Genomic DNA, 27,568 nt, shown 5'->3' on the forward strand with positions numbered 1-27,568 from the left:
TGGGGCAGTGTCTTTGGGGGCGGGGGGTCAGTGTCTTTGGTGGTGGGGCAGTGTCTTTGGTGGTGGGGCAGTGTCTTTGGTGGTGGGGCAGTGTCTTTGGTGGTGGGGCAGTGTCTTCATAGGGGGGCAGTGTCTTTGGGGGGGGCAGTGTCTTCGGGGTTGGGGGGTTCAGTGTCTTTGGGGTTAGGGGGGTCAGTGTCTTCGGGGTTGGGAGGGTCAGTGTCTTCGGGGGGTGCAGTGTCACCACCAGACAGTCTGAGACAAACCTTTGACATGTAGTTGTAGCAGGGACATGTTCATTAATGTTATACTGAGTACTGAGTGTTACATCTTTCCTACAAGGAATGCCACGAAGTAGTCAATGCCAATCAGTATGGTGTGTGGTCGACGGAGACCAATCAGTATGGTGTATGGTCGACAGAGACCAATCAGTATGGTGTGTGGCCAACGGAGACCAATCAGTATGGTGTGTGGCCAACGGAGACCAATCAGTATGGTGTGTGGTCGACAGAGACCAATCAGTATGGTGTGTGGACGACGGAGACCAATCAGTATGGTGTGTGGTCGACAGAGACCAATCAGTATGGTGTGTGGACGACGGAGACCAATCAGTATGGTGTGTGGTCGACAGAGACCAATCAGTATGGTGTGTGGTCGACGGAGACCAATCAGTATGGTGGGGAGGGTCATGTGACCCAGGACAGAGAATAAGAAGACCAGGGAGGGTCATGTGACCCAGGACAGAGAATAAGAAGACAAGGGAGGGTCATGTGACCCAAGACAGAGTTTAAGAAGACCAGGGAGGGTCATGTGACCCAGGACAGAGAATAAGAAGACCAGGGAGGGTCATGTGACCCAGGACAGAGAATAAGAAGACCAGGGAGGGTCATGTGACCCAGGACAGAGAATAAGAAGACCAGGGAGGGTCATGTGACCCAGGACAGAGAATAAGAAGACCGGGGAGGGTCATGTGACCCAGAACAGAGAATAAGAAGACCAGGGAGGGTCATGTGACCCAGGACAGAGAATAAGAAGACCAGGGAGGGTCATGTGACCCAGGGCAGAGAATAAGAAGACCAGGGAGGGTCATGTGACCCAGAACAGAGAATAAGAAGACCAGGGAGGGTCATGTGACCCAGGACAGAGAATAAGAAGACCAGGGAGGGTCATGTGACCCAGGACAGAGAATAAGAAGACCAGGGAGGGTCATGTGACCCAGGACAGAGATTAAGAAGACCAGATAGGGTTTATTTTTACCCTTGTCGTCCCCCCCTCCTCTCATGTGCTGTCCTCACATTGTAGTGTGACTGAAACATCAGCTGGAGTATCAGACAGGGTTCTAATGGAACCTCTACAGAGCCTACAGAGGCCAGCTGCTGTACTGTCCTTTGTTAACGCTGACAATGAAGGAGGCAGACATTGGAGGGGGGGTTGGGTTCTTACTGTGTGTGTGTGTGTGTGTGTGTGTGTGTGTGTGTGTGTGTGTGTGTGTGTGTGTGTGTGTGTGTGTGTGTGTGTGTCAGTCCATCGCTCACCCTAGTGCCTGGTATTCATCTGACAGGGGTTTTAGTTAACACAGGATAAATAGATAGGGTTTACAGGCTGTACTCAGATCTGTCCTTAGTGCCCAGTGTCCACTTTGGCATGAGCCTCAACTGACGCAGAGCTACCCTTAGTGTAGTCAGTGGATAATGCTGGGGTGGGGTAGGGATAGCGACCCTTAGTGTAGTCAGTGGGTAATGCTGGGGTGGGGTTTGGATAGCTACCCTTAGTGTAGTCAGTGGATAATGCTGGGGTTGGGATAGCGACCCTTAGTGTAGTCAGTGGGTAATGCTGGGGTTGGGATAGCAACCCTTAGTGTAGTCAGTGGGTAATGCTGGGGTTGGGATAGCAACCCTTAGTGTAGTCAGTGGGTAATGCTGGGGTTGGGATAGCAACCCTTAGTGTAGTCAGTGGGTAATGCTGGGGTTGGGATAGCAACCCTTAGTGTAGTCAGAATGATGGGGTTGGGATAAGCAAGAGTGTAGTCAGTGGGTAATGCTGGGGTTGGGATAGCAAGCCTTAGTGTAGTCAGAGGGTAATGATGGGGTTGGGGGTTGGGATAGCAAGCCTTAGTGTAGTCAGTGGGTAGATGGGGTTGGGATAGTGGGTAATGCTGGGGTTGGGATAGCAAGCCTCAGTGGGTAATGCTGGGGTTGGGATAGCAAGCCTTAGTGTAGTCAGTGGGTAATGAATAGCAAGCCTTAGTGTAGTCAGTGGGTAATGCTGGGGTTGGGATAGCAAGCCTTAGTGTAGTCAGTGGGTAATGCTGGGGTTGGGATAGCAAGCCTTAGTGTAGTCAGTGGGTAATGCTGGGGTTGGGATAGCAAGCCTTAGTGTAGTCAGTGGGTAATGATGGGGTTGGGATAGCAACCCTTAGGGAGGGGTTGGGATAGCAAGCCTTAGTGTAGTCAGTGGGTAATGCTGGGGTTGGGATAGCAACCCTTAGTGTAGTCAGTGGGTAATGCTGGGGTTGGGATAGCAAGCCTTAGTGTAGTCAGTGGGTAATGATGGGGTTGGGATAGCAAGCCTTAGTGTAGTCAGTGGGTAATGATGGGGTTGGGATAGCAGAGAAGTGGGTAATGATGGGGTTGGGATAGCAAGCCTAAATGCTGGGGTTGGGATAGACCCTTAGTGTAGTCAGTGGTAATGCTGGGGTTGGGATAGACCCAGTGTACAGTGGGTAATGATGGGGTTGGGAAGAAGTGTAGTCAGTGGGTAATGATGGGGTTGGGATAGCAAGCCTTAGTGGAGTGGATAATGCTGGGGTTGGGATAGCAAGCCTTAGTGTATGTGGGTAATGCTGGGGTTGGGATAGCAAGCCCAGTGAATGCTCAGTGTGTAGTCAGTGGGTAATGATGGAAGGATAGCAAGAGAGCCTTAAGTCAGTGGGTGCTGGGGTTGGGATAGCAAGCCTTAGTGTAGTCAGTGGGTAATGCTGGGGTTGGGATAGAGAAGTCAGTGGGTAATGCTGGGTTGGGATAGCTTAGTGTAGTCAGTGGGTAATGCTGGGGTTGGGATAGCAAGCCTTAGTGTAGTCAGTGGGTAATGATGGGGTTGGATAGCAAGCCTGTGTAGTCAGTGGGTAATGCTGGGGTTGGGACCCTTAGTGTAGTCAGTGGGTAATGAAGAAGCCTTAGTGTAGTCAGGGTAATGCTGGGGTTGGGATAGCAAGCCTTAGTGTAGTCAGTGGGTAATGGGGGTTGGGATAGCAACCCTTAGTGTAGTCAGTGGGTAATGCTGGGGTTGGGATAGCAAGCCTTAGTGTAGTCAGGGGTAATGATGGGGTGTTGGGATAGCAGAGTGGGTAATGCTGGGGTTGGGAGAAGCTGGGGTTGGGATAGCAAGCCTTAGTGTAGGGGTTGGGATAGCAAACCTTAGTGTAGTAGTGATGGGGTTGGGATAGCAAGCCTTAGTGTAGTCAGTGGGTAATGATGGGGTTGGGATAGCAAGCCTTAGTGTAGTCAGTGGGTAATGATGGGGTTGGGATAAGACCTTAGTGTAGTCAGTGGGTAATGATGGGGGTTGGGATAGCAACCCTTAGTGTAGTCAGTGGGTAATGCTGGGGTTGGGATAGCAAGCCCTTAGTGTAGTCAGTGGGTAATGCTGGGGTTGGGATAGCAAGCCTTAGTGTGGGTAATGCTTAGTGTAGTCAGTGGGTAATGATGGGGTTGGGATAGCTCATAGCATTAGTGTAGTCAGTGGGTAATGCTGAAACATCAGCTGTAGTCAGTGGGTCAGACAGGGGTTGGGATAGCAACCTTAGTCTAATGGAACCCTGCTGTAGTCCTTTCAGAGCCTGGCAGATGCTGTTGCCAGCCTGCTAGTACAGTGGGTTGTGTAGTCAGTGGGTAATGATGGGGTTGGGATAGCAAGCCTGTGTAGTCAGTGGGTAATGGGGGTTGGGATAGCAAGCCTTGTAGTCAGTGGGTAATGCTGGGTTCTTAGTGTAGTCTGTGTGTGGGATAGCAAGCCTTAGTGTGTGTGGGTGTGTGGGGTGGGATGTGTGTGTCAGTGTAATGCTGGGGTTGGGATAGCATGTGTAGTCAGTGTAATGCTGTTGGGATGTGTGTAGTCAGTGGGTAATGCTGTGTGTAGTCAGTGGGTAATGATGTTGGGATAGTTAGTGTAGTCGTGTGCACATTAGTGTAGTCAGTGTAATGCTGGGGTTGGGATCTGTGTATCAGTGTGCATGCTTGTGTCTGTTTTTGCATGTGTTTGTCTGTTTGTGAGTGTGCACGTCTGTGTCTGTCTGTTTGTGCGTGTGCACGCTTGTGTCTGTTAGTCTGTGCGTGTGCATGCTTGTGTCTGTTATCTTGTGCGTGTGCATGCTTGTGTCTGTTATCTTGTGCGTGTGCATGCTTGTGTCTGTTAGTCTGTGCGTGTGCACGCGTGTGTCTGTTATCTGGTGCGTGTGCACGCTTGTGTCTGTTAGTCTGTGCGTGTGCACGCGTGTGTCTGTTAGTCTGTGCGTGTGCACGCGTGTGTCTGTTAGTCTGTGCGTGTGCATGCTTGTGTGCGTGTGTGTGTGGTTCAGGAAGCAAGCAGCCATTTGTGTGTTCAGCAGCAGTGTTTACTGTGAGGAGCGCCAGGTGACTGAGCTCCCACTGCTGTTTGGTTTTTAACAACTATTCACTCTGTAGTGCACTACTTTAGACTAGATGTCCATGGACCCTGGTCTGAAGTAGTGCACTACATAGGGAATAGGGTGCCATTTGGGAGGAACTACCAAGGTTATTATGGGGAAATTAGCCAAGTTTTTAAACAGTGGGCCACGACCAGATGACCAGTCACGACCCCCTTAATATACCTCTAATGATGTCATTTACCATGCAGCCATACACACGTTCTGGAATGAGTCTCTCCGTCTCTGTGGAGATCTGCTGAACACACACACACACACACACACACACACACACACACACACGAGAGGCTAGCCTTATAAGCTGTAGTGTCCTCTAAAGCAGGAGTTATTAACAGTGTTTCTCTCCCCTAATGCCTCTCACGGTGGATAATATCATCAGGACTTAAAAGGTACTAATGCAGCAGTTCTACACTGTCCAATAATAATGTAATAATGTATTAATGTAATAATGTAAATAATGTAATAATGTTAATAATGTAATAATGTTAATAATGTAATAATGTAATAATGTTAATAATGTAATAATGTTAATAATGTAATAATGTAATAATGTTAATAATGTAATAATGTAATAATGTTAATAATGTAATGTTAATAATGTAATAATGTAATAATGTTAATAATGTATTAATGTAATAATGTACATAATGTAATAATGTTAATAATGTAATAATGTTAATAATGTAATAATGTTAATAATGTAATAATGTTAATAATGTAATAATGTAATAATGTTAATAATGTAATGATGTATTAATGTTAATAATGTAATAATGTAATAATGTAATAATGTATTAATGTAATAATGTATTAATGTAATAATGTATTAATGTTAATAATGTAATAATGTTAATAATGTAATAATGTTAATAATGTTAATAATGTATTAATGTAATAATGTATTAATGTAATAATGTAATAATGTTAATAATGTAATAATGTATTAATGTAATAATGTAATAATGTATTAATGTAATAATGTTAATAATGTAATAATGTAATAATGTTAATAATGTAATAATGTAATAATGTTAATAATGTATTAATGTAATAATGTTAATAATGTAATAATGTATTAATGTTAATAATGTAATAATGTTAATAATGTAATAATGTATTAATGTTAATAATGTAATAATGTTAATAATGTATTAATGTAATAATGTAATAATGTAATAATGTTAATAATGTAATAATGTAATAATGTTAATAATGTTAATAATGTAATAATGTAATAATGTATTAATGTAATAATGTATTAATAATGTAATAATGTTAATAATGTAATAATGTATTAATGTAATAATGTTAATAATGTATTAATGTAATAATGTTAATAATGTAATAATGTTAATAATGTAATAATGTTAATAATGTAATAATGTAATAATGTTTAATGTAATAATGTTAATAATGTAATAATGTTAATAATGTAATAATGTTAATAATGTAATAATGTAATAATGTTAATAATGTAATAATGTTAATAATGTAATAATGTTAATAATGTAATAATGTTAATAATGTTAATAATGTAATCATGTTAATAATGTTAATAATGTTAATAATGTTAATAATGTAATAATGTATTAATGTAATAATGTAATAATGTATTAATGTATTAATGTTAATAATGTAATAATGTAATAATGTAATAATGTAATAATGGTAATAATGTAATAATGTTAATAATGTAATAATGTTAATAATGTTAATAATGTAATAATGTAATAATGTTAATAATGTAATAATGTTAATAATGTAATAATGTTAATAATGTTAATAATGTTAATAATGTAATAATGTTAATAATGTTAATAATGTAATAATGTTAATAATGTAATAATGTTAATAATGTTAATAATGTAATAATGTTAATAATGTTAATAATGTAATAATGTTAATAATGTAATAATGTTAATAATGTTAATAATGTAATAATGTAATAATGTTAATAATGTTAATAATGTAATAATGTTAATAATGTTAATAATGTAATAATGTTAATAATGTAATAATGTTAATAATGTTAATAATGTAATAATGTTAATAATGTAATAATGTAATAATGTTGATTGATACCTGATGAAGCTAAGACCTTAAGGACTATATCTATATATCTATATATATATCTCACTCTCACACTCTCTCTCTATATATATATATATATATATATTTTTTTTTTTTTTTTTTTTTTTTATTTTACCTTATTTAACTAGGCAAGTCAGTTAAGAACAAATTTTTATTTACAATGACGGCCTAGGAACAGTGGGTTAACTGCCTGTTCAGGGGCAGAACGACAGATTTGTACCTTGCAGCTCGGGGGTTTGAACTTGCAACCTTCCAGTTACTAGTCCAACGCGCTAACCACTAGGCTACCCTGCCGCCCCCATATACAGTGCCTTGCGAAAGTATTCGGCCCCCTTGAACTTTGCGACCTTTTGCCACATTTCAGGCTTCAAACATAAAGATATAAAACTGTATTTTTTTGTGAAGAATCAACAACAAGTGGGACACAATCATGAAGTGGAACGACATTTATTGGATATTTCAAACTTTTTTAACAAATCAAAAAACTGAAAAATTGGGCGTGCAAAATTATGTTAGTATTATATCTTTATGTTTGAAGCCTGAAATGTGGCAAAAGGTCGCAAAGTTCAAGGGGGCCGAATACTTTCGCAAGGCACTGTATATATATCTCTATATATAATGATATCTATCTATATAATAATATCTATCTCTATCTATATCTATCTATATATATATATATGATTACTATTAATGCTTGTTGGTTTTTATATTAAACCAGTTTGTTTCTGTTTGAATGTGGAGTTGTTTTCCTTTAATGTTGATGTGCAGAAAGTACTAAAGAGCCTGAACACCATCAGTCCTGAAACACACCATCAGTCCTGAAACACACCATCAGTCCTGAAACACACCATCAGTCCTGAAACACACCATCAGTCCTGATAGAAACACACCATCAGTCCTGAAACACACCATCAGTCCTGAAACACACCATCAGAAACACACCATCAGTCCTGAAACACACCATCAGTCCTGAAACACACCATCAGTCCTGATAGAAACACACCATCAGTCCTGAAACACACCATCAGTCCTGAAACACACCATCAGTCCTGAAACACACCATCAGTCCTGATAGAAACACACCATCAGTCCTGAAACACACCATCAGTCCTGAAACACACCATCAGTCCTGAAACACACCATCAGTCCTGAAACACACCATCAGTCCTGATAGAAACACACCATCAGTCCACACCATGATAGAAACACACCATCAGTCCTGAAACACACCATCAGTCCTGAAACACACCATAGAAACACACCATCAGTCCTGAAGAAACACACCATCAGTCCTGAAACACACCATCAGTCCTGAAACACACCATCAGTCCTGATAGAAACACACCATCAGTCCTGAAACACACCATCAGTCCTGAAACACACCATCAGTCCTGAAACACACCATCAGTCCTGATAGAAACACACCATCAGTCCTGATAGAAACACACCATCAGTCCTGATAGAAACACACCATCAGTCCTGATAGAAACACACCATCAGTCCTGAAACACACCATCAGTCCTGAAACACACCATCAGTCCTGAAACACACCATCAGTCCTGATAGAAACACACCATCAGTCCTGAAACACACCATCAGTCCTGAAACACACCATCAGTCCTGAAACACACCATCAGTCCTGAAACACACCATCAGTCCTGATAGAAACACACCATCAGTCCTGATAGAAACACACCATCAGTCCTGAAACACACCATCAGTCCTGATAGAAACACACCATCAGTCCTGAAACACACCATCAGTCCTGAAACACACCATCAGTCCTGATGGAAACACACCATCAGTCCTGAAACACACCATCAGTCCTGAAACACACCATCAGTCCTGAAACACACCATCAGTCCTGATAGAAACACACCATCAGTCCTGAAACACACCATCAGTCCTGATAGAAACACACCATCAGTCCTGATAGAAACACACCATCAGATAGAAACACACCATCAGTCCTGATAGAAACAATTTTTAAGTCGCTCTGGATAAGAGCGTCTGCTAAATGACTTAAATGTAATGTAAATGTAAACACACCATCAGATAGAAACACACCATCAGTCCTGAAACACACCATCAGTCCTGATAGAAACACACCATCAGATAGAAACACACCATCAGTCCTGAAACACACCATCAGTCCTGAAACACACCATCAGTCCTGATAGAAACACACCACCAGTCCTGATAGAAACACACCATCAGTCCTGAAACACACCATCAGTCCTGATAGAAACTAAACATTGCCACTATGAAAAGATGTTAGGATAAGAAAAAGCCATTTTAGTTATTTTCATGTCAGTTCATTGACTTAGTATCTAAGTGGTGATGTGATGTGGGTGTGACAACAGCTATTGTTCTCTTTAGGTGTGGGCAGTGGACCTGGACCTGAGCTATAGTAACCAGTTGGCCATGACCCAGCTGATGCTCATGATGACGGGGGGAAGCCTGGACTGTCGGACCAGTCGTCTGGAGGTCCCCCTCACCAAGCCCTTCCTGCGTCAGAAAGGATCCAAAGAAACTGCTGTAGGCAGTTCCTTTAGTTTCTCATCTCTGTTATCTTCAAACAGATTTTACAATATGTTTTAGAATCCTGTTTCTTCCTGTAGAATGTCCCTATGACCCCCACCAACCTGTTTCTGACCCCCACCCTCCTACCACCAACAACCTGCTTCTCACCACCCCTACCATCAACAACCTGCTTCTCACCAACCCTACCACCAACAACCTGCTTCTCACCAACCACCACCATCATCTCCACGTCCTCCACCACCTCCACTTCCACCACCTCCACTTCCACCACCTCCTCCACCACCTCCACATCCTCCACCACCTCCACATCTTCCACCACCACCTCCTCCACCACCTCCACCTCCATCACCTCCACATCCTCCACCACCTCCTCCTCCACCACCTCCACATCCTCCAGCACCACCACCTCCTCCACCACCTCCACTTCCACCACCTCCTCCACCACCTCCACATCCTCCACCACCTCCACATCTTCCTCCTCCACCACCTCCTCCTCCATCACCTCCACATCCTCCACCACCTCCCTCCTCCACCACCTCCACATCCTCCTCCACCACCTCCACATCCTCCAGCACCACTACCTCCTCCTCCACCTCCTCCACATCCTCCACCACCTCCACATCCTCCTCCACCACCTCCACATCCACCACCACCTCCACATCCTCCACCACCTCCACAACCTCCTCCACCGCTCCACATCCTCCTCCACCACCTCCACATCCTCCTTCACATCCTCCACCAACACCTCCACATTCTCCTCCTCCACTACCTCCACCTCCTCCACATCCTCCACCACCTCCACATCCTCCACCTCCTCTACCACCTCCACATCCTCCACCCACTCCACATCCTCCTCCACCACCTCCACATCCACATCCTCCTCCACCACCTCCACATCCACATCCTCCACCACCTCCACATCCTCCTCCACCACCTCCACATCCTCCTTCACATCCTCCACCAACACCTCCACATTCTCCTCCTCCACCACCTCCACCTCCTCCACATCCTCCACCACCTCCACATCCTCCACCCACTCCACATCCTCCTCCACCACATCCACATCCTCCACCACCTCCACATCCCCTCCACCACCTCCACATCCTCCACCAACACCTCCACATTCTCCTCCTCCACCACCTCCACATCCTCCACCACCACCACCTCCTCCTCCACCACCACCACATCCTCCACCACCTCCACCTCCTCCACCACCTCCACATCCTCCACCACCACCACCTCCTCCTCTACCACCTCCACATCCTCCACTACCTCCACATCCTCCACCACCTCCACATCCTCCACCACCTCCACATTCTCCTCCACAACCTCCTCCACCACCTCCTCCACCACCTCCACATCCTCCTCCACAACCTCCTCCACCACCTCCACATCCTCCACCAACACCTCCACATTCTCCTCCTCCACCACCTCCACCACCTCCACATCCTCCACCACCTCCACATCCTCCTCCACCACCTCCACATCCTCTACCTCCTCCACATCCTCCACCTCCTCTACCAGCTCCACATCCTCCACCACCTCCACATCCTCCACCTCCTCCACCACCTCCACATCCACCACCTCCACATCCTCCACCACCTCCACATCCTCCACCTCCTCCACCACCTCCACATCCTCCTCCACATCCTCCACCTCCACCTCCTCCCTCCACATCCTCCACCTCCTCGACCAGCTCCACATCCTCCACCCACATCTCCTCCACCCACCTCCACATCCTCCACCACCTCCACATCCTCCACCACCTCCACCACCACCTCCACATCCTCCACCACCTCCACATCCTCCTCCACATCCTCCACCACCTCCACATCCTCCTCCACATCCTCCACCTCCTCGACCAGCTCCACATCCTCCACCACCTCCTCCACCACCTCCACATCCTCCACATCCTCCTCCACCACCTCCACATCCTCCACCACCTCCACATCCTCCTCCACCACCTCCACATCCTCCTCCTCTTCCTCCACTACCTCCACCTCCTCCACATCCTCCTCCTCCACATCCTCCACCTCCTCCTCCTCTTCCTCCACTACCTCCAGGTCCTCCTCTACATCCTCTTCCTCTACATCCTCCACCTCCTCCACCACTATCACACCCCTCAGGCCTTATTGCTGAAATCTATCATTGAATATTGTCTCAGTGTGTCACAATAAGATCCACCCACATTGATCCTCCGTGTTTATTTATTTAAATACATCTAAATACTGTAATTACGTCCTCCCTGCTCTGGCCTGAGCCCAACTGGTGCTTAGCTGCTAAATTAATCCATTATCATTTTGACTGATGAGCCTGGATAATGAAGCCATTAATAATGCATAGATATAGTGTTCATTATGCAAGCTGTGTGTGTGTGTGTGTGTGTGTGTGTGTGTGTGTGTGTGTGTGTGTGTGTGTGTGTGTGTGTGTGTGTGTGTGTGTGCGTGTTTGTGCGTGTTTGTGTGTGTGTGTGTGTGTGTGTTGCGTGCGTGCGTGTTTGTGCGTGTTTGTGTGTGCGTGTGTGTGTGTGTGTTTGCGCGTGCCTGAACAGAGCGCCGCATTAGATCAGCTTTGACGTTCATCAGCCAGCCAGGCCTCTAAACAATACACTCCTTTTATTAGGAGAGACACACAGGAGTCTACGCTTGTTAGTCTGCCACTGGTCTTATTTCATCAAACATCCATTTACATTTGTGTGTGTTGTGTGTGTGTGTGTGTGTGTGTGTGTGTGTGTGTGTGTGTGTGTGTGTGTGTGTGTGTGATCTCTCGATGCACCAGTACCACAACAATATGTCTCCGACCCTGCTCTCTGCTGCGTGATAATGTCTTTAGAACTGGCCTATCATTAGAGACCACTGGATATTACAAACACAATTAAATCCCTGCTGGGCAGACATACTTTTATTGTTGTGTGAGGAGACTGGCTCTGACAAATGGAAGCACACGGCCATCACAATGAGTTATGGGCAGAAGCCGGGTCTCTGAAGCAGACAGGGGGGTTTTAGTCCTGAAGCTGGGTCTCTAAAGCAGACAGGGGGCTTTTAGTCCTGAAGCTGGGTCTCTGAAGCAGACAGGGGGCTTTTAGTCCTGAAGCTGGGTCTCTGAAGCAGACAGGGGGCTTTTAGTCCTGAAGCTGGGTCTCTGAAGCAGACAGGGGCTTTTAGTCCTGAAGCTGGGTCTCTGAAGCAGACAGGGGGGTTTTAGTCCTGAAGCTGGGTCTCTGAAGCAGACAGGGGTTTTAGTCCTGAAGCTGGGTCTCTGAAGCAGACAGGGGGTTTTAGTCCTGAAGCTGGGTCTCTGAAGCAGACAGGGGGGTTTTAGTCCTGAAGCTGGGTCTCTGAAGCAGACAGGGGGGTTTTAGTCCTGAAGCTGGGTCTCTGAAGCAGACAGGGGGGTTTTAGTCCTGAAGCTGGGTCTCTGAAGCAGACAGGGGGGTTTAGTCCTGAAGCTGCCTCTCTTCTGCGTAATTTTAGTCCTGCAGTCTCTGACTTCTACGTAATTATGTTTCTGGATATAAGTATTGTACTATTGTGTGTTTCACCATACAAATATAATGCCATAGAACTAGAATGATAAATTCAGACATATTGTCGTGGTCTTAGCTTTGGCCTTTCTAGTCATTTTATTTCTATACAATTGCCCCACTATTCTAATTATGTTTTCTATCCCAAACGTAAACTTAAGACTATTGGAGTCATGATGCTATCAACTGTATCTTGTATCTGGCATCATGTGTCAGTGACCTGGCGTGTCGTTTCAAACACATTCATTTGTCCCCCCCTCCAATTAATTATGGAATGCCCAACAGTTAACCCACGTGTGCCCCCTGCTGCCCAGCGCTCATCACGTTCGCTAATCACACATACTCCCCAAACACCGTTATTATAAATCACACAGTATACTCCCCGACCTCAGCACTGTATGACCCTAAGGACACGTGTAGGAACTTAACAGCGACTTCGACTCCATGCGCACTGGCACCACAATGCTCCATGACAATTAAACTCTCACCCAGAATGGAACTCAACATTATGCCCCATAATAATGAGGTGATATGCCACACCCCCCCCGGCCTGGCCAATAGGGTCAACATTATGCCACACCCCCCCGGCCTGGCCAATAGGGTCAACATTATGCCCCATAATAATGAGGTGATATGCCACACCCCCCGGCCTGGCCAATAGGGTCAACATTATGCCACACCCCCCCGGCCTGGCCAATAGGGTCAACATTATGCCACACACCCCCGGCCTGGCCAATAGGGTCAACATTATGCCACACCTCCCCCCGGCCTGGCCAATAGGGTCAACATTATGCCACACACCCCCCGGCCTGGCCAATAGGGTCAACATTATGCCCCATAATAATGAGGTGATATGCCACACCCCCTGGCCTGGCCAATAGGGTCAACATTATGCCACACACCCCCCCCCTGGCCAATAGGGTCAACATTATGCCACACCCCCTGGCCTGGCCAATAGGGTCAACATTATGCCACCCCCCCCGGCCTGGCCAATAGGGTCAACATTATGCCACACCCACCCCCTGGCCAATAGGGTCAACATTATGCCACACCCCCCCCCTGGCCAATAGGGTCAACATTATGCCACACACCCCCCTGGCCAATAGGGTCAACATTATGCCACACCCCTGGCCAATAGGGTCAACATTATGCCCCACCCCCGGCCAATAGGGTCAACATTATGCCACACCCCTGGCCAATACGGTCAACATTATGCCACCCCCCTGGCCAATAGGGTCAACATTATGCCACACACACCCCTGGCCAATACGGTCAACATTATGCCACCCCCTGGCCAATAGGGTCAACATTATGCCACACCCTGGCCAATACGGTCAACATTATGCCACCCCCTGGCCAATAGGGTCAACATTATGCCACCATCCCGGCCAATAGGTTCAATATTATGCCACCCCCCCGGCCAATAGGGTCACATTATGCCACCCCGCCCCCGGCCAATAGGGTCATTAACACATACTGGCATACTGGAGGAGTTACAGACTAGCTGCAGTGGCTAACTTAGCTAACAAACTAGCTACGTCACATCAACACATACTGGAGGAGTTACAGACTAGCTACAGTTGCTAGCTTAGCTAACAAGCTAGCTACGTCACATCAACACATACTGGAGGAGTTACAGACTAGCTGCAGTGGCTAACTTAGCTAACAAACTAGCTACGTCACATCAACACACACTGGAGGAGTTACAGACTAGCCACAGTTGCTAGCTTAGCTAACAAACTAGCTACGTCACATCGACACATACTGGAGGAGTTACAGACTAGCTGCAGTGGCTAACTTAGCTAACAAACTAGCTACGTCACATCAACACATACTGGAGGAGTTACAGACTAGCTGCAGTGGCTATCTTAGCTAACAAACTAGCTACGTCACATCAACACATTCTGGAGGAGTTACAGACTAGCTACAGTTGCTAGTTTAGCTAACAAGCTAGCTACGTCACATCAACACAGACTGGAGGAGTTACAGACTAGCTACAGTTGCTATCTTAGCTAACAACCTAGCTACGTCACATCAACACATACTGGAGGAGTTACAGACTAGCTACAGTTGCTATCTTAGCTAACAAGCTAGCTACGTCACATCAATACATACTGGAGGAGTTACGGACTAGCTAGGCTGGCCAGGCTATATACTTCCTGTTTACCTCTTCCACAATCACCAGGCTATATACTTCCTGTTTACCTCTTCCACAATCACCAGGCTATATACTTCCTGTTTACCTCTTCCACAATCACCAGGCTATATACTTCCTGTTTACCTCTTCCACAATCACCAGGCGAAATGCTTCCTGTTTACCTCTTCCACAATCACCAGGCGAAATGCTTCCTGTTTACCTCTTCCACAATCACCAGGCTATATACTTCCTGTTTACCTCTTCCACGATCACCAGGCGAAATGCTTCCTGTTTACCTCTTCCACAATCACCAGGCTATATACTTCCTGTTTACCTCTTCCACATTCGGTCTCTCTGACTTAATCTCTTTCACTCTCTTTTAAACCTTTTTCAATGCAGGTCATTTCCCTTTTAAATGTTGCTATCTCTTTACATATTCTGTCTCTGTGGCTTCATCTTAATTTCTTTGTTAATAATTGTGATAATGGTACAGTAGCACTAGTCGTGGTAATGGTTCTCTCTCCAGCTCCCAGCGGTGGCCAGTCGCTATGCTGTCCTGGGGAGCCGGCTGCTCCACACCAACCTGTCCATGGTGCACTATAGTGTCTTCTTCCAGATGTGCAAGGCTCAAGGCATCGGCTTCGACATCAAGGTACGGTCTCGTCTCTGTCCTACCCTGTCACTCACAGGTAACAATATAGTGTTGTTGTTTTACAACGGCACCTGTGAACAATTTTTTTTTTTAAGTAAAAAAACAAAATTGTAGTTAACGTTTTAATGATAGGTTAGAAAAATGAATATGTCAAATCACATGTATTTATAAAGCCCTTCTTACATCAGCTGATGTCTCAAAGTGCTGTACAGAAACCCAGCCTAAAAACCCCTCAAAACAGCAAGCAATGTAGGTGTAGAAGCACGTTTGTTAAAATATACACTGTGTATTATCGTCTGTGTTGTAGGAAAAACAAGGCACGGTCTTTGTTCTCCACGACAGCTGTGAGCGATACAGTCTGGGGATGGTGTGAGTATCTTTCATATGAACACACACTAAACACACAAAAGGCCTTTTGGGTTCACTTGAACCTGTTCTGTTAAAATGAATGAGAGAGAACAGAGAGTTTTAACAGAACAGAGAGTTTTAACAGAACAGAGAGTTTTAACTGAACAGAGAGTTTTAACTGAAGACACACCATATTCCTTCAATGGATTAGCATGTCCCTTTTGGTTTAGTAAATGGCAAATCCTCAGCAGTTTGTATGGGATGGGTTATTGAAGATACTGTAATCTAATCACACCAATCCTGGGGCTTTACATGCTACTGCTGTTGAACTCTTTGTCTGTACACCACATCTCTCCCCAACGACTGGGGATCAACTCAGCTGAAGTAGCTCATTTAGCTACGACACACACACACACACACACACACACACACACACACACACACACACACACACACACACACACACACACCGCTGACGACCTGACAGTAGCTGATGACTGTAGGCAGGGATGGACTTGGTCTCCAAAACGTCCCTGGAGTGGACTTGAACCCAAACCGGCCCACCACAACCGGCCCACGGATACTCCCCCGCCCCTCCCCCACCGACGCACGCACGCACATACACATATAGCCACGGGGCGGTTTTTCAAAATACCGTTGAAACTATTTCTTTGACGTTTACATTTTATTAGATTTTTTTTTTGCTACTTTTTTTAAGTAAATACAGTACCTGCAGTCAACGTGTGCAATTCTTTAGGAGATAAAGCAGATCCCATTCTTCATTTCACTTCTTACCGTTAGTTCCCAGTCACAAGCGTGTTTACAAGCACACGACGACGAGAGACCGTAGCCTCCTGAGTCACTCCCTGTTGTGTTGCCAGGTGATCTACACTCTTACAAAAAACGTGTTCTAGAACCTTAAAGGGTTTTTCGGCTGTCCCCGTAGGAGAACCCCTTTTTAACTTGTTGGTTCCAGGAATAACACTTTTGTTCCCAAGTAGAATCATTTGGGGTTCCTTGTAGAATCCTTTCCACAGAGGGTTTTACATCGAACCCACAATTGTTCTACCTGGAACCAAAAAGGGTTCTACCTGGAACCAAGAAGGGTTCTATCTGGAACCAAGAAGGGTTCTACCTGGAACCAAGAAGAGGTGGAACCAAGAAGGGTTCTATCTGGAACCAAGAAGGGTTCTACCTGGAACCAAGAAGGGTTCTACCTGGAACCAAAAAAAATGGTTCTCCTGTGCCATACAGATTGCAAAATAGTTGGGAAGAGATGTTTGATGTACCGATTCCATGGTACAGGGTGTATGAGTTGATATATAAAGCAACGCAAGATTCAAGACTTTGTGCTTTTCAGCTAAAATTATTATTTAGAATTCTTGCCACCAACAAAATGTTGAATATTTGGGGCATAAAATCATCGAAGCTCTGCAGATTTTGTTGTGAGGATACAGAATCAATAGACCATTTATTTTGGTATTGACCTCAGGTAGCCTGTTTCTGGTCTCAGGTTCAAGAATGGCAGATAATGCATAGCATTGATCTAAAATTGACCCTAGAAATAGTACTGTTAGGAGATCTGGAGAGACCGGGTCAGTCAATTACTAATATACTAATACTCTTAGTTAAAGTATTGATCTTCAACTCGCAATCTGTGGATTCTATTCGATTAGATTAGATTGAAATTGTACGTTAAACATCACAGTATAGTTGAAACATATGTGTTGTGTAGAAACACGAAGTGGTAGATGGGTTGGGCTGAGGGTGACCATCAGAGATAGATGGGATGGGCTGAGGGTGGCCAACAGAGATAGATGGGATGGGCTGAGGGTGACCAGCAGAGATAGATGGGATGGGCTGAGGGTGACCAGCAGAGGTAGATGGGATGGGCTGAGGGTGACCAGCAGAGATAGATGGGATGGGCTGAGGGTGACCAGCAAAGATGGATGGGATGGGCTGAAGGTGGCCAGCAGAGATAGATGGGATGGGCTGAGGGTGACCAGCAGAGATAGATGGGATGGGCTGAGGGTGGCCAGCAGAGATAGATGGGATGGGCTGAGGGTGGCCAACAGAGATAGATGGGATGGGCTGAGGGTGTCCAGCAGAGATAGATGGGATGGGCTGAGGGTGACCAACAGAGATAGATGGGATGGGCTGAGGGTGACCAGCAGAGATAGATGGGATGGGCTGAGGGTGGCCAGCAGAGATATATGGGATGGGCTGAGGGTGGCCAGCAGAGATAGATGGGATGGGCTGAGGGTGTCCAGCAGAGATAGATGGGATGGGCTGAGGGTGTCCAGCAGAGATAGATGGGATGGGCTGAGGGTGTCCAGCAGAGATAGATGGGATGGGCTGAGGGTGTCCAGCAGAGATAGATGGGATGGGCTGAGGGTGACCAGCAGAGATAGATGGGATGGGCTGAGGGTGGCCAGCAGAGATAGATGGGATGGGCTGAGGGTGACCAGCAGAGATAGATGGGATGGGCTGATGGTGTCCAGCAAAGATAGGTGGGATGGGCTGAGGGTGGCCAGCAGAGATACATGGGATGGGCTGAGGGTGACCAGCAGAGATAGATGGGATGGGCTGAGGGTGACCAGCAGAGATAGATGGGATGGGCTGAGGGTGACCAGCAGAGGTAGATGGGATGGGCTGAGGGTGACCAGCAGAGATAGATGGGATGGGCTGAGGGTGACCAGCAGAGATGGATGGGATGGGCTGAGGGTGGCCAGCAGAGATAGATGGGATGGGCTGAGGGTGACCAGCAGAGGTAGATGGGATGGGCTGAGGGTGACCAGCAGAGATAGATGGGATGGGCTGAGGGTGACCAGCAGAGATGGATGGGATGGGCTGAGGGTGGCCAGCAGAGATAGATGGGATGGGCTGAGGGTGACCAGCAGAGATAGATGGGATGGGCTGAGGGTGGCCAGCAGAGATAGATGGGCTAAGGGTGACCAGCAGAGATAGATGGGATGGACTGAGGGTGACCAGCAGAGATAGATGAGATGGGCTGAGGGTGTCCAGCAGAGATAGATGAGGGAAGCTGAGGGTTTGGGATGGGCTGAGGGAAGCTGAGAGTTGGGATGAGCTGAGGGAAGCTGAGAGTTGGGATGAGCTGAGGGAAGCTGAGGGTTGGGATGTGCTGAGGGAAGCTGAGGGTTGGGATGTGCTGAGGGAAGCTGAGGGTTGGGATGTGCTGAGGGAAGCTGAGGGTTGGGATGAGCTGAGGGAAGCTGAGGGTTGGGATGGGCTGAGGGAAGCTGAGGGTTGGGATGTGCTGAGGGAAGCTGAGGGTTGGGATGTGCTGAGGGAAGCTGAGGGTTGGGATGAGCTGAGGGAAGCTGAGGGTTGGAATGGGCTGAGGGAAGCTGAGGGTTGGGATGGGCTGAGGGAAGCTGAGGGTTGGGATGAGCTGAGGGTTGGGATGTGCTGAGGGAAGCTGAGGGTTGGGATGTGCTGAGGGAAGCTGAGGGTTGGGATGTGCTGAGGGAAGCTGAGGGTTGGGATGTGCTGAGGGAAGCTGAGGGTTGGGATGGGCTGAGGGAAGCTGAGGGTTGGTATGAGCTGAGGGAAGCTGAGGGTTGGGATAGGCTGAGGGAAGCTGAGGGTTGGTATGAGCTGAGGGAAGCTGAGGGTTGGGATGAGCTGAGGGAAGCTGAGGGTTGGGATGAGCTGAGGGAAGCTGAGGGTTGGGATGTGCTGAGGGAAGCTGAGGGTTGGGATGTGCTGAGGGAAGCTGAGGGTTGGGATGTGCTGAGGGAAGCTGAGGGTTGGGATGAGCTGAGGGTTGGGATGTGCTGAGGGAAGCTGAGGGTTGGGATGGGCTGAGGGAAGCTGAGGGTTGGTATGAGCTGAGGGAAGCTGAGGGTTGGGATGGGCTGAGGGAAGCTGAGGGTTGGGATGGGCTGAGGGAAGCTGAGGGTTGGTATGTGGAATTGGAGACAAGTGGGAGTGGAGTTGCTGTGTGGGCGATAGAATGATGGTCAAAGATAAAAGTAAATAAATAAAAGCAAAATAAAACATAATAAAAAGTACATTTGAATGACTCTGAGGGACAGTGTTTTTACAACGAATGCCGGTTTGCCTGAGGCTGATGCCGTGCAGGTGTTAGTACACATGCATATACACACACTCTCATTCAAATCAACACATACAAGAACACACGCATATACATGTAATAGTGCCAGACATGCACACAAACATATACAGTTGGCATTGCTGTTATGATATCAGTTGTCCTTGATGTCCTTTGTTTTAACATTTTATTGTTTTGGCTGTTCTCTTCTGTCTCTTGGTTGTTGGTACATTGGGGGGTGGGGTTGATTCTCTTGGTTGTTGGTACATTAGGGGTGGGGTTGATTCTCTTGGTTGTTGGTACATTGGGGGTGGGGTTGATTCTCTTGGTTGTTGGTACATTGGGGGTGGGGTTGATTCTCTTGGTTGTTGGTGCATTGGGGGTGGGGTTGATTCTCTTGGTTGTTGGTACATTGGGGGTGGGGTTGATTCTCTTGGTTGTTGGTACATTGGGGGTGGGGTTGATTCTCTTGGTTGTTGGTGCATTGGGGGTGGGGTTGATTCTCTTGGTTGTTGGTACATTGGGGGTGGGGTTGATTCTCTTGGTTGTTGGTACATTGGGGGTGGGGTTGATTCTCTTGGTTGTTGGTGCATTGGGGGTGGGGTTGATTCTCTTGGTTGTTGGTGCATTGGGGGTTCTTGGGGTGGGGTTCATTCTCTTGGTTGTTGGTGCATTGGGGGTTCTTGGGGGTGGGGTTCATTCTCTTGGTTGTTGGTACATTGGGGGTTCTTGGGGGTGGGGTTCATTCTCTTGGTTGTTGGTACATTGGGGGTTCTTGGGGGTGGGGTTCATTCTCTTGGTTGTTGGTACATTGGGGGTTCTTGGGGTGGGGTTCATTCTCTTGATTGTTGGTACATTGGGGGTTCTTGGGGTGGGGTTCATTCTCTTGGTTGTTGGTGCATTGGGGGTTCTTGGGGGTGGGGTTCATTCTCTTGGTTGTTGGTGCATTGGGGGTTCTTGGGGGTGGGGTTCATTCTCTTGGTTGTTGGTACATTGGGGGTTCTTGGGGGTGGGGTTCATTCTCTTGGTTGTTGGTACATTGGGGGTTCTTGGGGGTGGGGTTCATTCTCTTGGTTGTTGGTGCATTGGGGGTTCTTGGGGTGGGGTTCATTCTCTTGGTTGTTGGTGCATTGGGGGTTCTTGGGGGTGGGGTTCATTCTCTTGGTTGTTGGTGCATTGGGGGGTTCTTGGGGGTGGGGAATATAATTCATTGTATTTTTCACATTTGGGAGGGGTCTCGAATGGTTGAGGGACAGCTATTGGGGAACTGTGGGGGGGATCTTGGGGGGTTCGGGTTCACGTTTTTTGGCCTGGTGGGAGATCTGTCAACGTGCCCTTGAGCAGGACATTGACCCTGGATGCTTCTGTGTGTCGCTCTGAATGGGAGTCTGTTGGATGATTGGTATGATGTAGTTGTTGGATGACTGGTATGATGTAGTTGTATGATGTCGTTGTTGGATGACTGGTATGATGTAGTTGTTGGATGACTGGTATGATGTAGTTGTTGGATGACTGGTGTGATGTAGTTGTTGATGACTGGTGTGGTGTAGTTGTTGGATGACTGGTATGATGTAGTTGTTGGATGACTGGTATGATGTAGTTGTTGGATGACTGGTATGGTGTAGTTGTTGGATGACTGGTGTGATGTAGTTGTTGGATGACTGGTATGATGTAGTTGTTGGATGACTGGTGTGATGTCGTTGTTGGATGACTGGTGTGATGTAGTTGTTGATGACTGGTGTGGTGTAGTTGTTGGATGACTGGTATGATGTAGTTGTTGGATGACTGGTATGATGTAGTTGTTGGATGACTGGTGTGATGTCGTTGTTGGATGACTGGTATGATGTAGTTGTTGGATGACTGGTGTGGTGTAGTTGTTGGATGACTGGTGTGATGTAGTTGTTGGATGACTGGTGTGGTGTAGTTGTTGGATGACTGGTGTGATGTAGTTGTTGGATGACTGGTATGATGTAGTTGTTGGATGACTGGTGTGATGTCGTTGTTGGATGACTGGTATGATGTAGTTGTATGATGTAGTTGTTGGATGACTGGTGTGGTGTAGTTATTGGATGACTGGTATGATGTAGTTGTTGGATGACTGGTGTGATGTAGTTGTTGGATGACTGGTGTGATGTAGTTGTTGGATGACTGGTATGATGTAGTTATTGGATGACTGGTATGATGTAGTTGTTGGATGACTGGTATGATGTAGTTGTTGGATGACTGGTGTGATGTAGTTGTTGGATGACTGGTGTGGTGTAGTTGTTGGATGACTGGTATGATGTAGTTGTTGGATGACTTGTATGATGTAGTTGTTGGATGACTGGTGTGATGTCGTTGTTGGATGACTGGTATGATGTAGTTGTATGATGTAGTTGTTGGATGACTGGTGTGGTGTAGTTATTGGATGACTGGTATGATGTAGTTGTTGGATGACTGGTATGGTGTAGTTGTTGGATGACTGGTGTGATGTCGTTGTTGGATGACTGGTATGATGTAGTTGTTGGATGACTGGTGTGGTGTAGTTGTTGGATGACTGGTGTGATGTAGTTGTTGGATGACTGGTATGGTGTAGTTGTTGGATGACTGGTGTGATGTAGTTGTTGGATGACTGGTATGGTGTAGTTGTTGGATGACTGGTGTGATGTCGTTGTTGGATGACTGGTATGATGTAGTTGTATGATGTAGTTGTTGGATGACTGGTGTGATGTAGTTGTTGGATGACTGGTGTGATGTAGTTGTTGGATGACTGGTGTGATGTAGTTGTTGGATGACTGGTATGATGTAGTTGTTGGATGACTGGCATGATGTAGTTGGTGGATGACTGGTGTGATGTAGTTGTTGGATGACTGGTATGGTGTAGTTGTTGGATGACTGGTATGATGTAGTTGTTGGATGACTGGTATGATGTAGTTGTTGGATGACTGGTGTGATGTAGTTGTTGGATGACTGGTATGATGTAGTTATTGGATGACTGGTATGATGTAGTTGTTGGATGACTGGTATGATGTAGTTGTTGGATGACTGGTGTGATGTCGTTGTTGGATGACTGGTATGATGTAGTTGTTGGATGACTGGTGTGGTGTAGTTGTTGGATGACTGGTGTGATGTAGTTGTTGGATGACTGGTATGGTGTAGTTGTTGGATGACTGGTGTGATGTAGTTGTTGGATGACTGGTATGGTGTAGTTGTTGGATGACTGGTGTGATGTCGTTGTTGGATGACTGGTATGATGTAGTTGTATGATGTAGTTGTTGGATGACTGGTGTGATGTAGTTGTTGGATGACTGGTGTGATGTAGTTGTTGGATGACTGGTATGATGTAGTTGTTGGATGACTGGTGTGGTGTAGTTGTTGGATGACTGGTGTGATGTAGTTGTTGGATGACTGGTGTGATGTAGTTGTTGGATGACTGGTGTGGTGTAGTTGTTGGATGACTGGTGTGATGTAGTTGTTGGATGACTGGTGTGATGTAGTTGGTGGATGACTGGTGTGGTGTAGTTGTTGGATGACTGGTGTGATGTCGTTGTTGATGACTGGTGTGGTGTAGTTGTTGGATGACTGGTGTGATGTAGTTGTTGGATGACTGGTATGGTGTAGTTGTTGGATGACTGGTGTGATGTAGTTGTTGGATGACTGGTATGGTGTAGTTGTTGGATGACTGGTGTGATGTCGTTGTTGGATGACTGGTATGATGTAGTTGTATGATGTAGTTGTTGGATGACTGGTGTGATGTAGTTGTTGGATGACTGGTGTGATGTAGTTGTTGGATGACTGGTATGATGTAGTTGTTGGATGACTGGTATGATGTAGTTGTTGGATGACTGGTATGATGTAGTTATTGGATGACTGGTGTGATGTAGTTGTTGGATGACTGGTATGATGTAGTTGTTGGATGACTGGTATGATGTAGTTATTGGATGACTGGTGTGATGTAGTTATTGGATGACTGGTATGATGTAGTTATTGGATGACTGGTATGATGTAGTTATTGGATGACTGGTGTGATGTAGTTATTGGATGACTGGTATGATGTAGTTATTGGATGACTGGTGTGATGTAGTTATTGGATGACTGGTGTGATGTAGTTGTTGGATGACTGGTGTGATGTAGTTATTGGATGACTGGTGTGATGTAGTTATTGGATGACTGGTATGATGTAGTTATTGGATGACTGGTGTGATGTAGTTATTGGATGACTGGTGTGATGTAGTTGTTGGATGACTGGTGTGATGTAGTTGTTGGATGACTGGTATGATGTAGTTGTATGATGTAGTTGTTGGATGACTGGTATGATGTAGTTGTTGGATGACTGGTATGATGTAGTTATTGGATGACTGGTGTGATGTAGTTATTGGATGACTGGTATGATGTAGTTATTGGATGACTGGTGTGATGTAGTTGTTGGATGACTGGTATGATGTAGTTATTGGATGACTGGTATGATGTAGTTATTGGATGACTGGTATGATGTAGTTGTTGGATGACTGGTATGATGTAGTTATTGGATGACTGGTGTGATGTAGTTGTTGGATGACTGGTGTGATGTAGTTATTGGATGACTGGTATGATGTAGTTGGTGGATGACTGGTATGATGTAGTTGGTGGATGACTGGTATGATGTAGTTGGTGGATGACTGGTATGATGTAGTTGGTGGATGACTGGTATGATGTAGTTGTTGGATGACTGGTGTGATGTAGTTATTGGATGACTGGTATGATGTAGTTGGTGGATGACTGGTATGATGTAGTTGTTGGATGACTGGTATGATGTAGTTGGTGGATGACTGGTGTGATGTAGTTGTTGGATGACTGGTGTGATGTAGTTGTTGGATGACTGGTGTGATGTAGTTATTGGATGACTGGTGTGATGTAGTTGTTGGATGACTGGTATGATGTAGTTATTGGATGACTGGTGTGATGTAGTTGTTGGATGACTGGTGTGATGTAGTTGTTGGATGACTGGTATGATGTAGTTGTTGGATGACTGGTATGATGTAGTTATTGGATGACTGGTGTGATGTAGTTATTGGATGACTGGTGTGATGTAGTTGTTGGATGACTGGTGTGATGTAGTTGTTGGATGACTGGTATGATGTAGTTGTTGGATGACTGGTGTGATGTAGTTATTGGATGACTGGTATGATGTAGTTGTTGGATGACTGGTGTGATGTAGTTATTGGATGACTGGTATGATGTAGTTGTTGGATGACTGGTGTGATGTAGTTATTGGATGACTGGTGTGATGTAGTTGTTGGATGACTGGTGTGATGTAGTTGTTGGATGACTGGTATGATGTAGTTGTTGGATGACTGGTGTGATGTAGTTGTTGGATGACTGGTGTGATGTAGTTGTTGGATGACTGGTGTGATGTAGTTGTTGGATGACTGGTGTGATGTAGTTGTTGGATGACTGGTATGATGTAGTTGTTGGATGACTGGTGATGTAGTTGTTGGATGACTGGTGTGATGTAGTTGTTGGATGACTGGTGTGATGTAGTTATTGGATGACTGGTGTGATGTAGTTGTTGGATGACTGGTGTGATGTAGTTATTGGATGACTGGTGTGATGTCGTTGTTGGATGACTGGTGTGATGTAGTTATTGGATGACTGGTATGATGTAGTTATTGGATGACTGGTATGATGTAGTTGTTGGATGACTGGTATGATGTAGTTATTGGATGACTGGTGTGATGTAGTTGTTGGATGACTGGTGTGATGTAGTTGTTGGATGACTGGTATGATGTAGTTGGTGGATGACTGGTATGATGTAGTTGGTGGATGACTGGTATGATGTAGTTGTTGGATGACTGGTGTGATGTAGTTATTGGATGACTGGTATGATGTAGTTGTTGAGTGGCTTCACTGCTAGTATATTGTATGTTTCGGATATTCAATAAATAAATAAATAAATACATTTAAAAAAAAAAAAAATAAAAAATGGTTCTCCTACAGGTACAGCCAAAGAACACTTTTGGAGTATAGCGACAGTATGGAATTCACAACTAAATGTTTGCCAGCTAGATACAGTATCTTGTTATTTAATGGTCTAAAATGTGCTATCTGCAGTTGTACATTTGGTTAGCTAACTCAGTAGCTAGTTATCTTTCTAGCTAAGTGGTTAGCTTCTTGCAAAATCAAGCTCCTCTTGATAACAGCAGAGAATACCCTCCTGGCTATCATTTGTTTTGTGTGTGCAGAAAACTGTGAGTTACTTTTATAACTGTCCTGCAAGAGCTTGTTAGCATTTAGCTAGCATTTGCTATGAGATTATACATGTACTTGTTAGCATTTAGCTAGCATTCGCTATGAGATTATACATGTGCTTGTTAGCATTGCTAACAATCGAATTACAGAGGGTAGGTGGGGTTTGAAAATAGCGCCCCCTTGTATTACACATTACCAAGGATGGCACAAGGTCGGTTTGAAGGTATTACATTCTGCATACCGCCCAAGCCTAGCCCTCACCCACCTGGACAAAAGGAATACCTATGTGAGAATGCTGTTCATTGACTACAGCTCAGTGTTCAACACCATAGTGCCCTCCAATCATATCACTAAGCTAAGGAACCTGGGACTGAACACCTCCCTCTGCAACTGGATGCTGGACTTCCTGACAGGACGCCCCCCCAGGTTGTAAGGGTAAACAAGAACACATTTGCCACGCTGATCCTCAACACTGGGGCCCCTCAGGGGTGTGTGCTCAGCCCCCTCCTGTACTCCCTGTTCACCCATGACTGCACGGCCAGGCACGACTCCAACACCATCATTAAGTTTGCTGACGACACAACAGTGTCTGATCACCGACAACGATGAGACAGCCTATAGGGAGGAGGTCAGAGACCTGGCAGTATGGTGCCAGGACAACAACCTCTCCATCAACGTCAGGAAGACAAAGGAAATGATTGTGGACTACAGGAAACGGAGGGCCGAGCACGCCCCCATTCACATCAACGGGGCTGTAGCGGAGCAGGTCGAGAGCTTCAAGTTCCTTGGTGTCCACATCAACAACAAACTATCATGGTCCAAACACACCCAACACGGTTGTGAAGAGGGCACGACAATGCGTCATCCCCCTCAGGAGACTGAAAATATTTGGCATGGGTCCCAGATTCTCAATAGGTTCTACAGCTGCACCATCGAGAGCCTGACGGGTCGCATCAGACTGCTGAACACTTGAACAGGACTGACCACCTGCACTCAACTTACTCTCACACACACACACACACACACACACACACACACACACACACACACACACACACACACACACACACACACACATAAAAAATGCTGTTACCAGACTCTTATTATAATTGCTAAATATAGTTCAGTTTATACACTTTTATTTTTTTATTTTAATTATTTTAATTTCACATTTATTTAACCAGGTAGACCAGAACACCTTTATTTAACCAGGTAGGCCAGTTGAGAACAAGTTATCATTTACAACTGCGACCTGGCCAAGATAAAGCACAGCAGTGTGACACAAACAACAACACAGAGTTACACAT

The 27,568-nt window shown here is 45.8% G+C and overlaps 1 protein-coding gene across 1 annotated transcript in view; it reads left to right on the forward strand.

Moving 5' to 3' along the window:
- The window catches only part of iqch (IQ motif containing H), a 245,774-nt gene that overhangs the window by 210,943 nt on the left and 7,263 nt on the right, over positions 1–27,568 (forward strand). Inside the window, exons 19-21 of the mRNA XM_065002854.1 lie at positions 9,155–9,313; positions 15,506–15,631; positions 15,939–16,000. Of these exons, the coding sequence (XP_064858926.1) occupies positions 9,155–9,313; positions 15,506–15,631; positions 15,939–16,000 (347 nt within the window). The remainder of the gene's footprint in view (positions 1–9,154; positions 9,314–15,505; positions 15,632–15,938; positions 16,001–27,568) is intronic.

Source organism: Oncorhynchus nerka, linkage group LG17 (genome assembly GCF_034236695.1).
Source record: "Oncorhynchus nerka isolate Pitt River linkage group LG17, Oner_Uvic_2.0, whole genome shotgun sequence".
Taxonomy (NCBI): Eukaryota; Metazoa; Chordata; class Actinopteri; order Salmoniformes; family Salmonidae; genus Oncorhynchus; species Oncorhynchus nerka.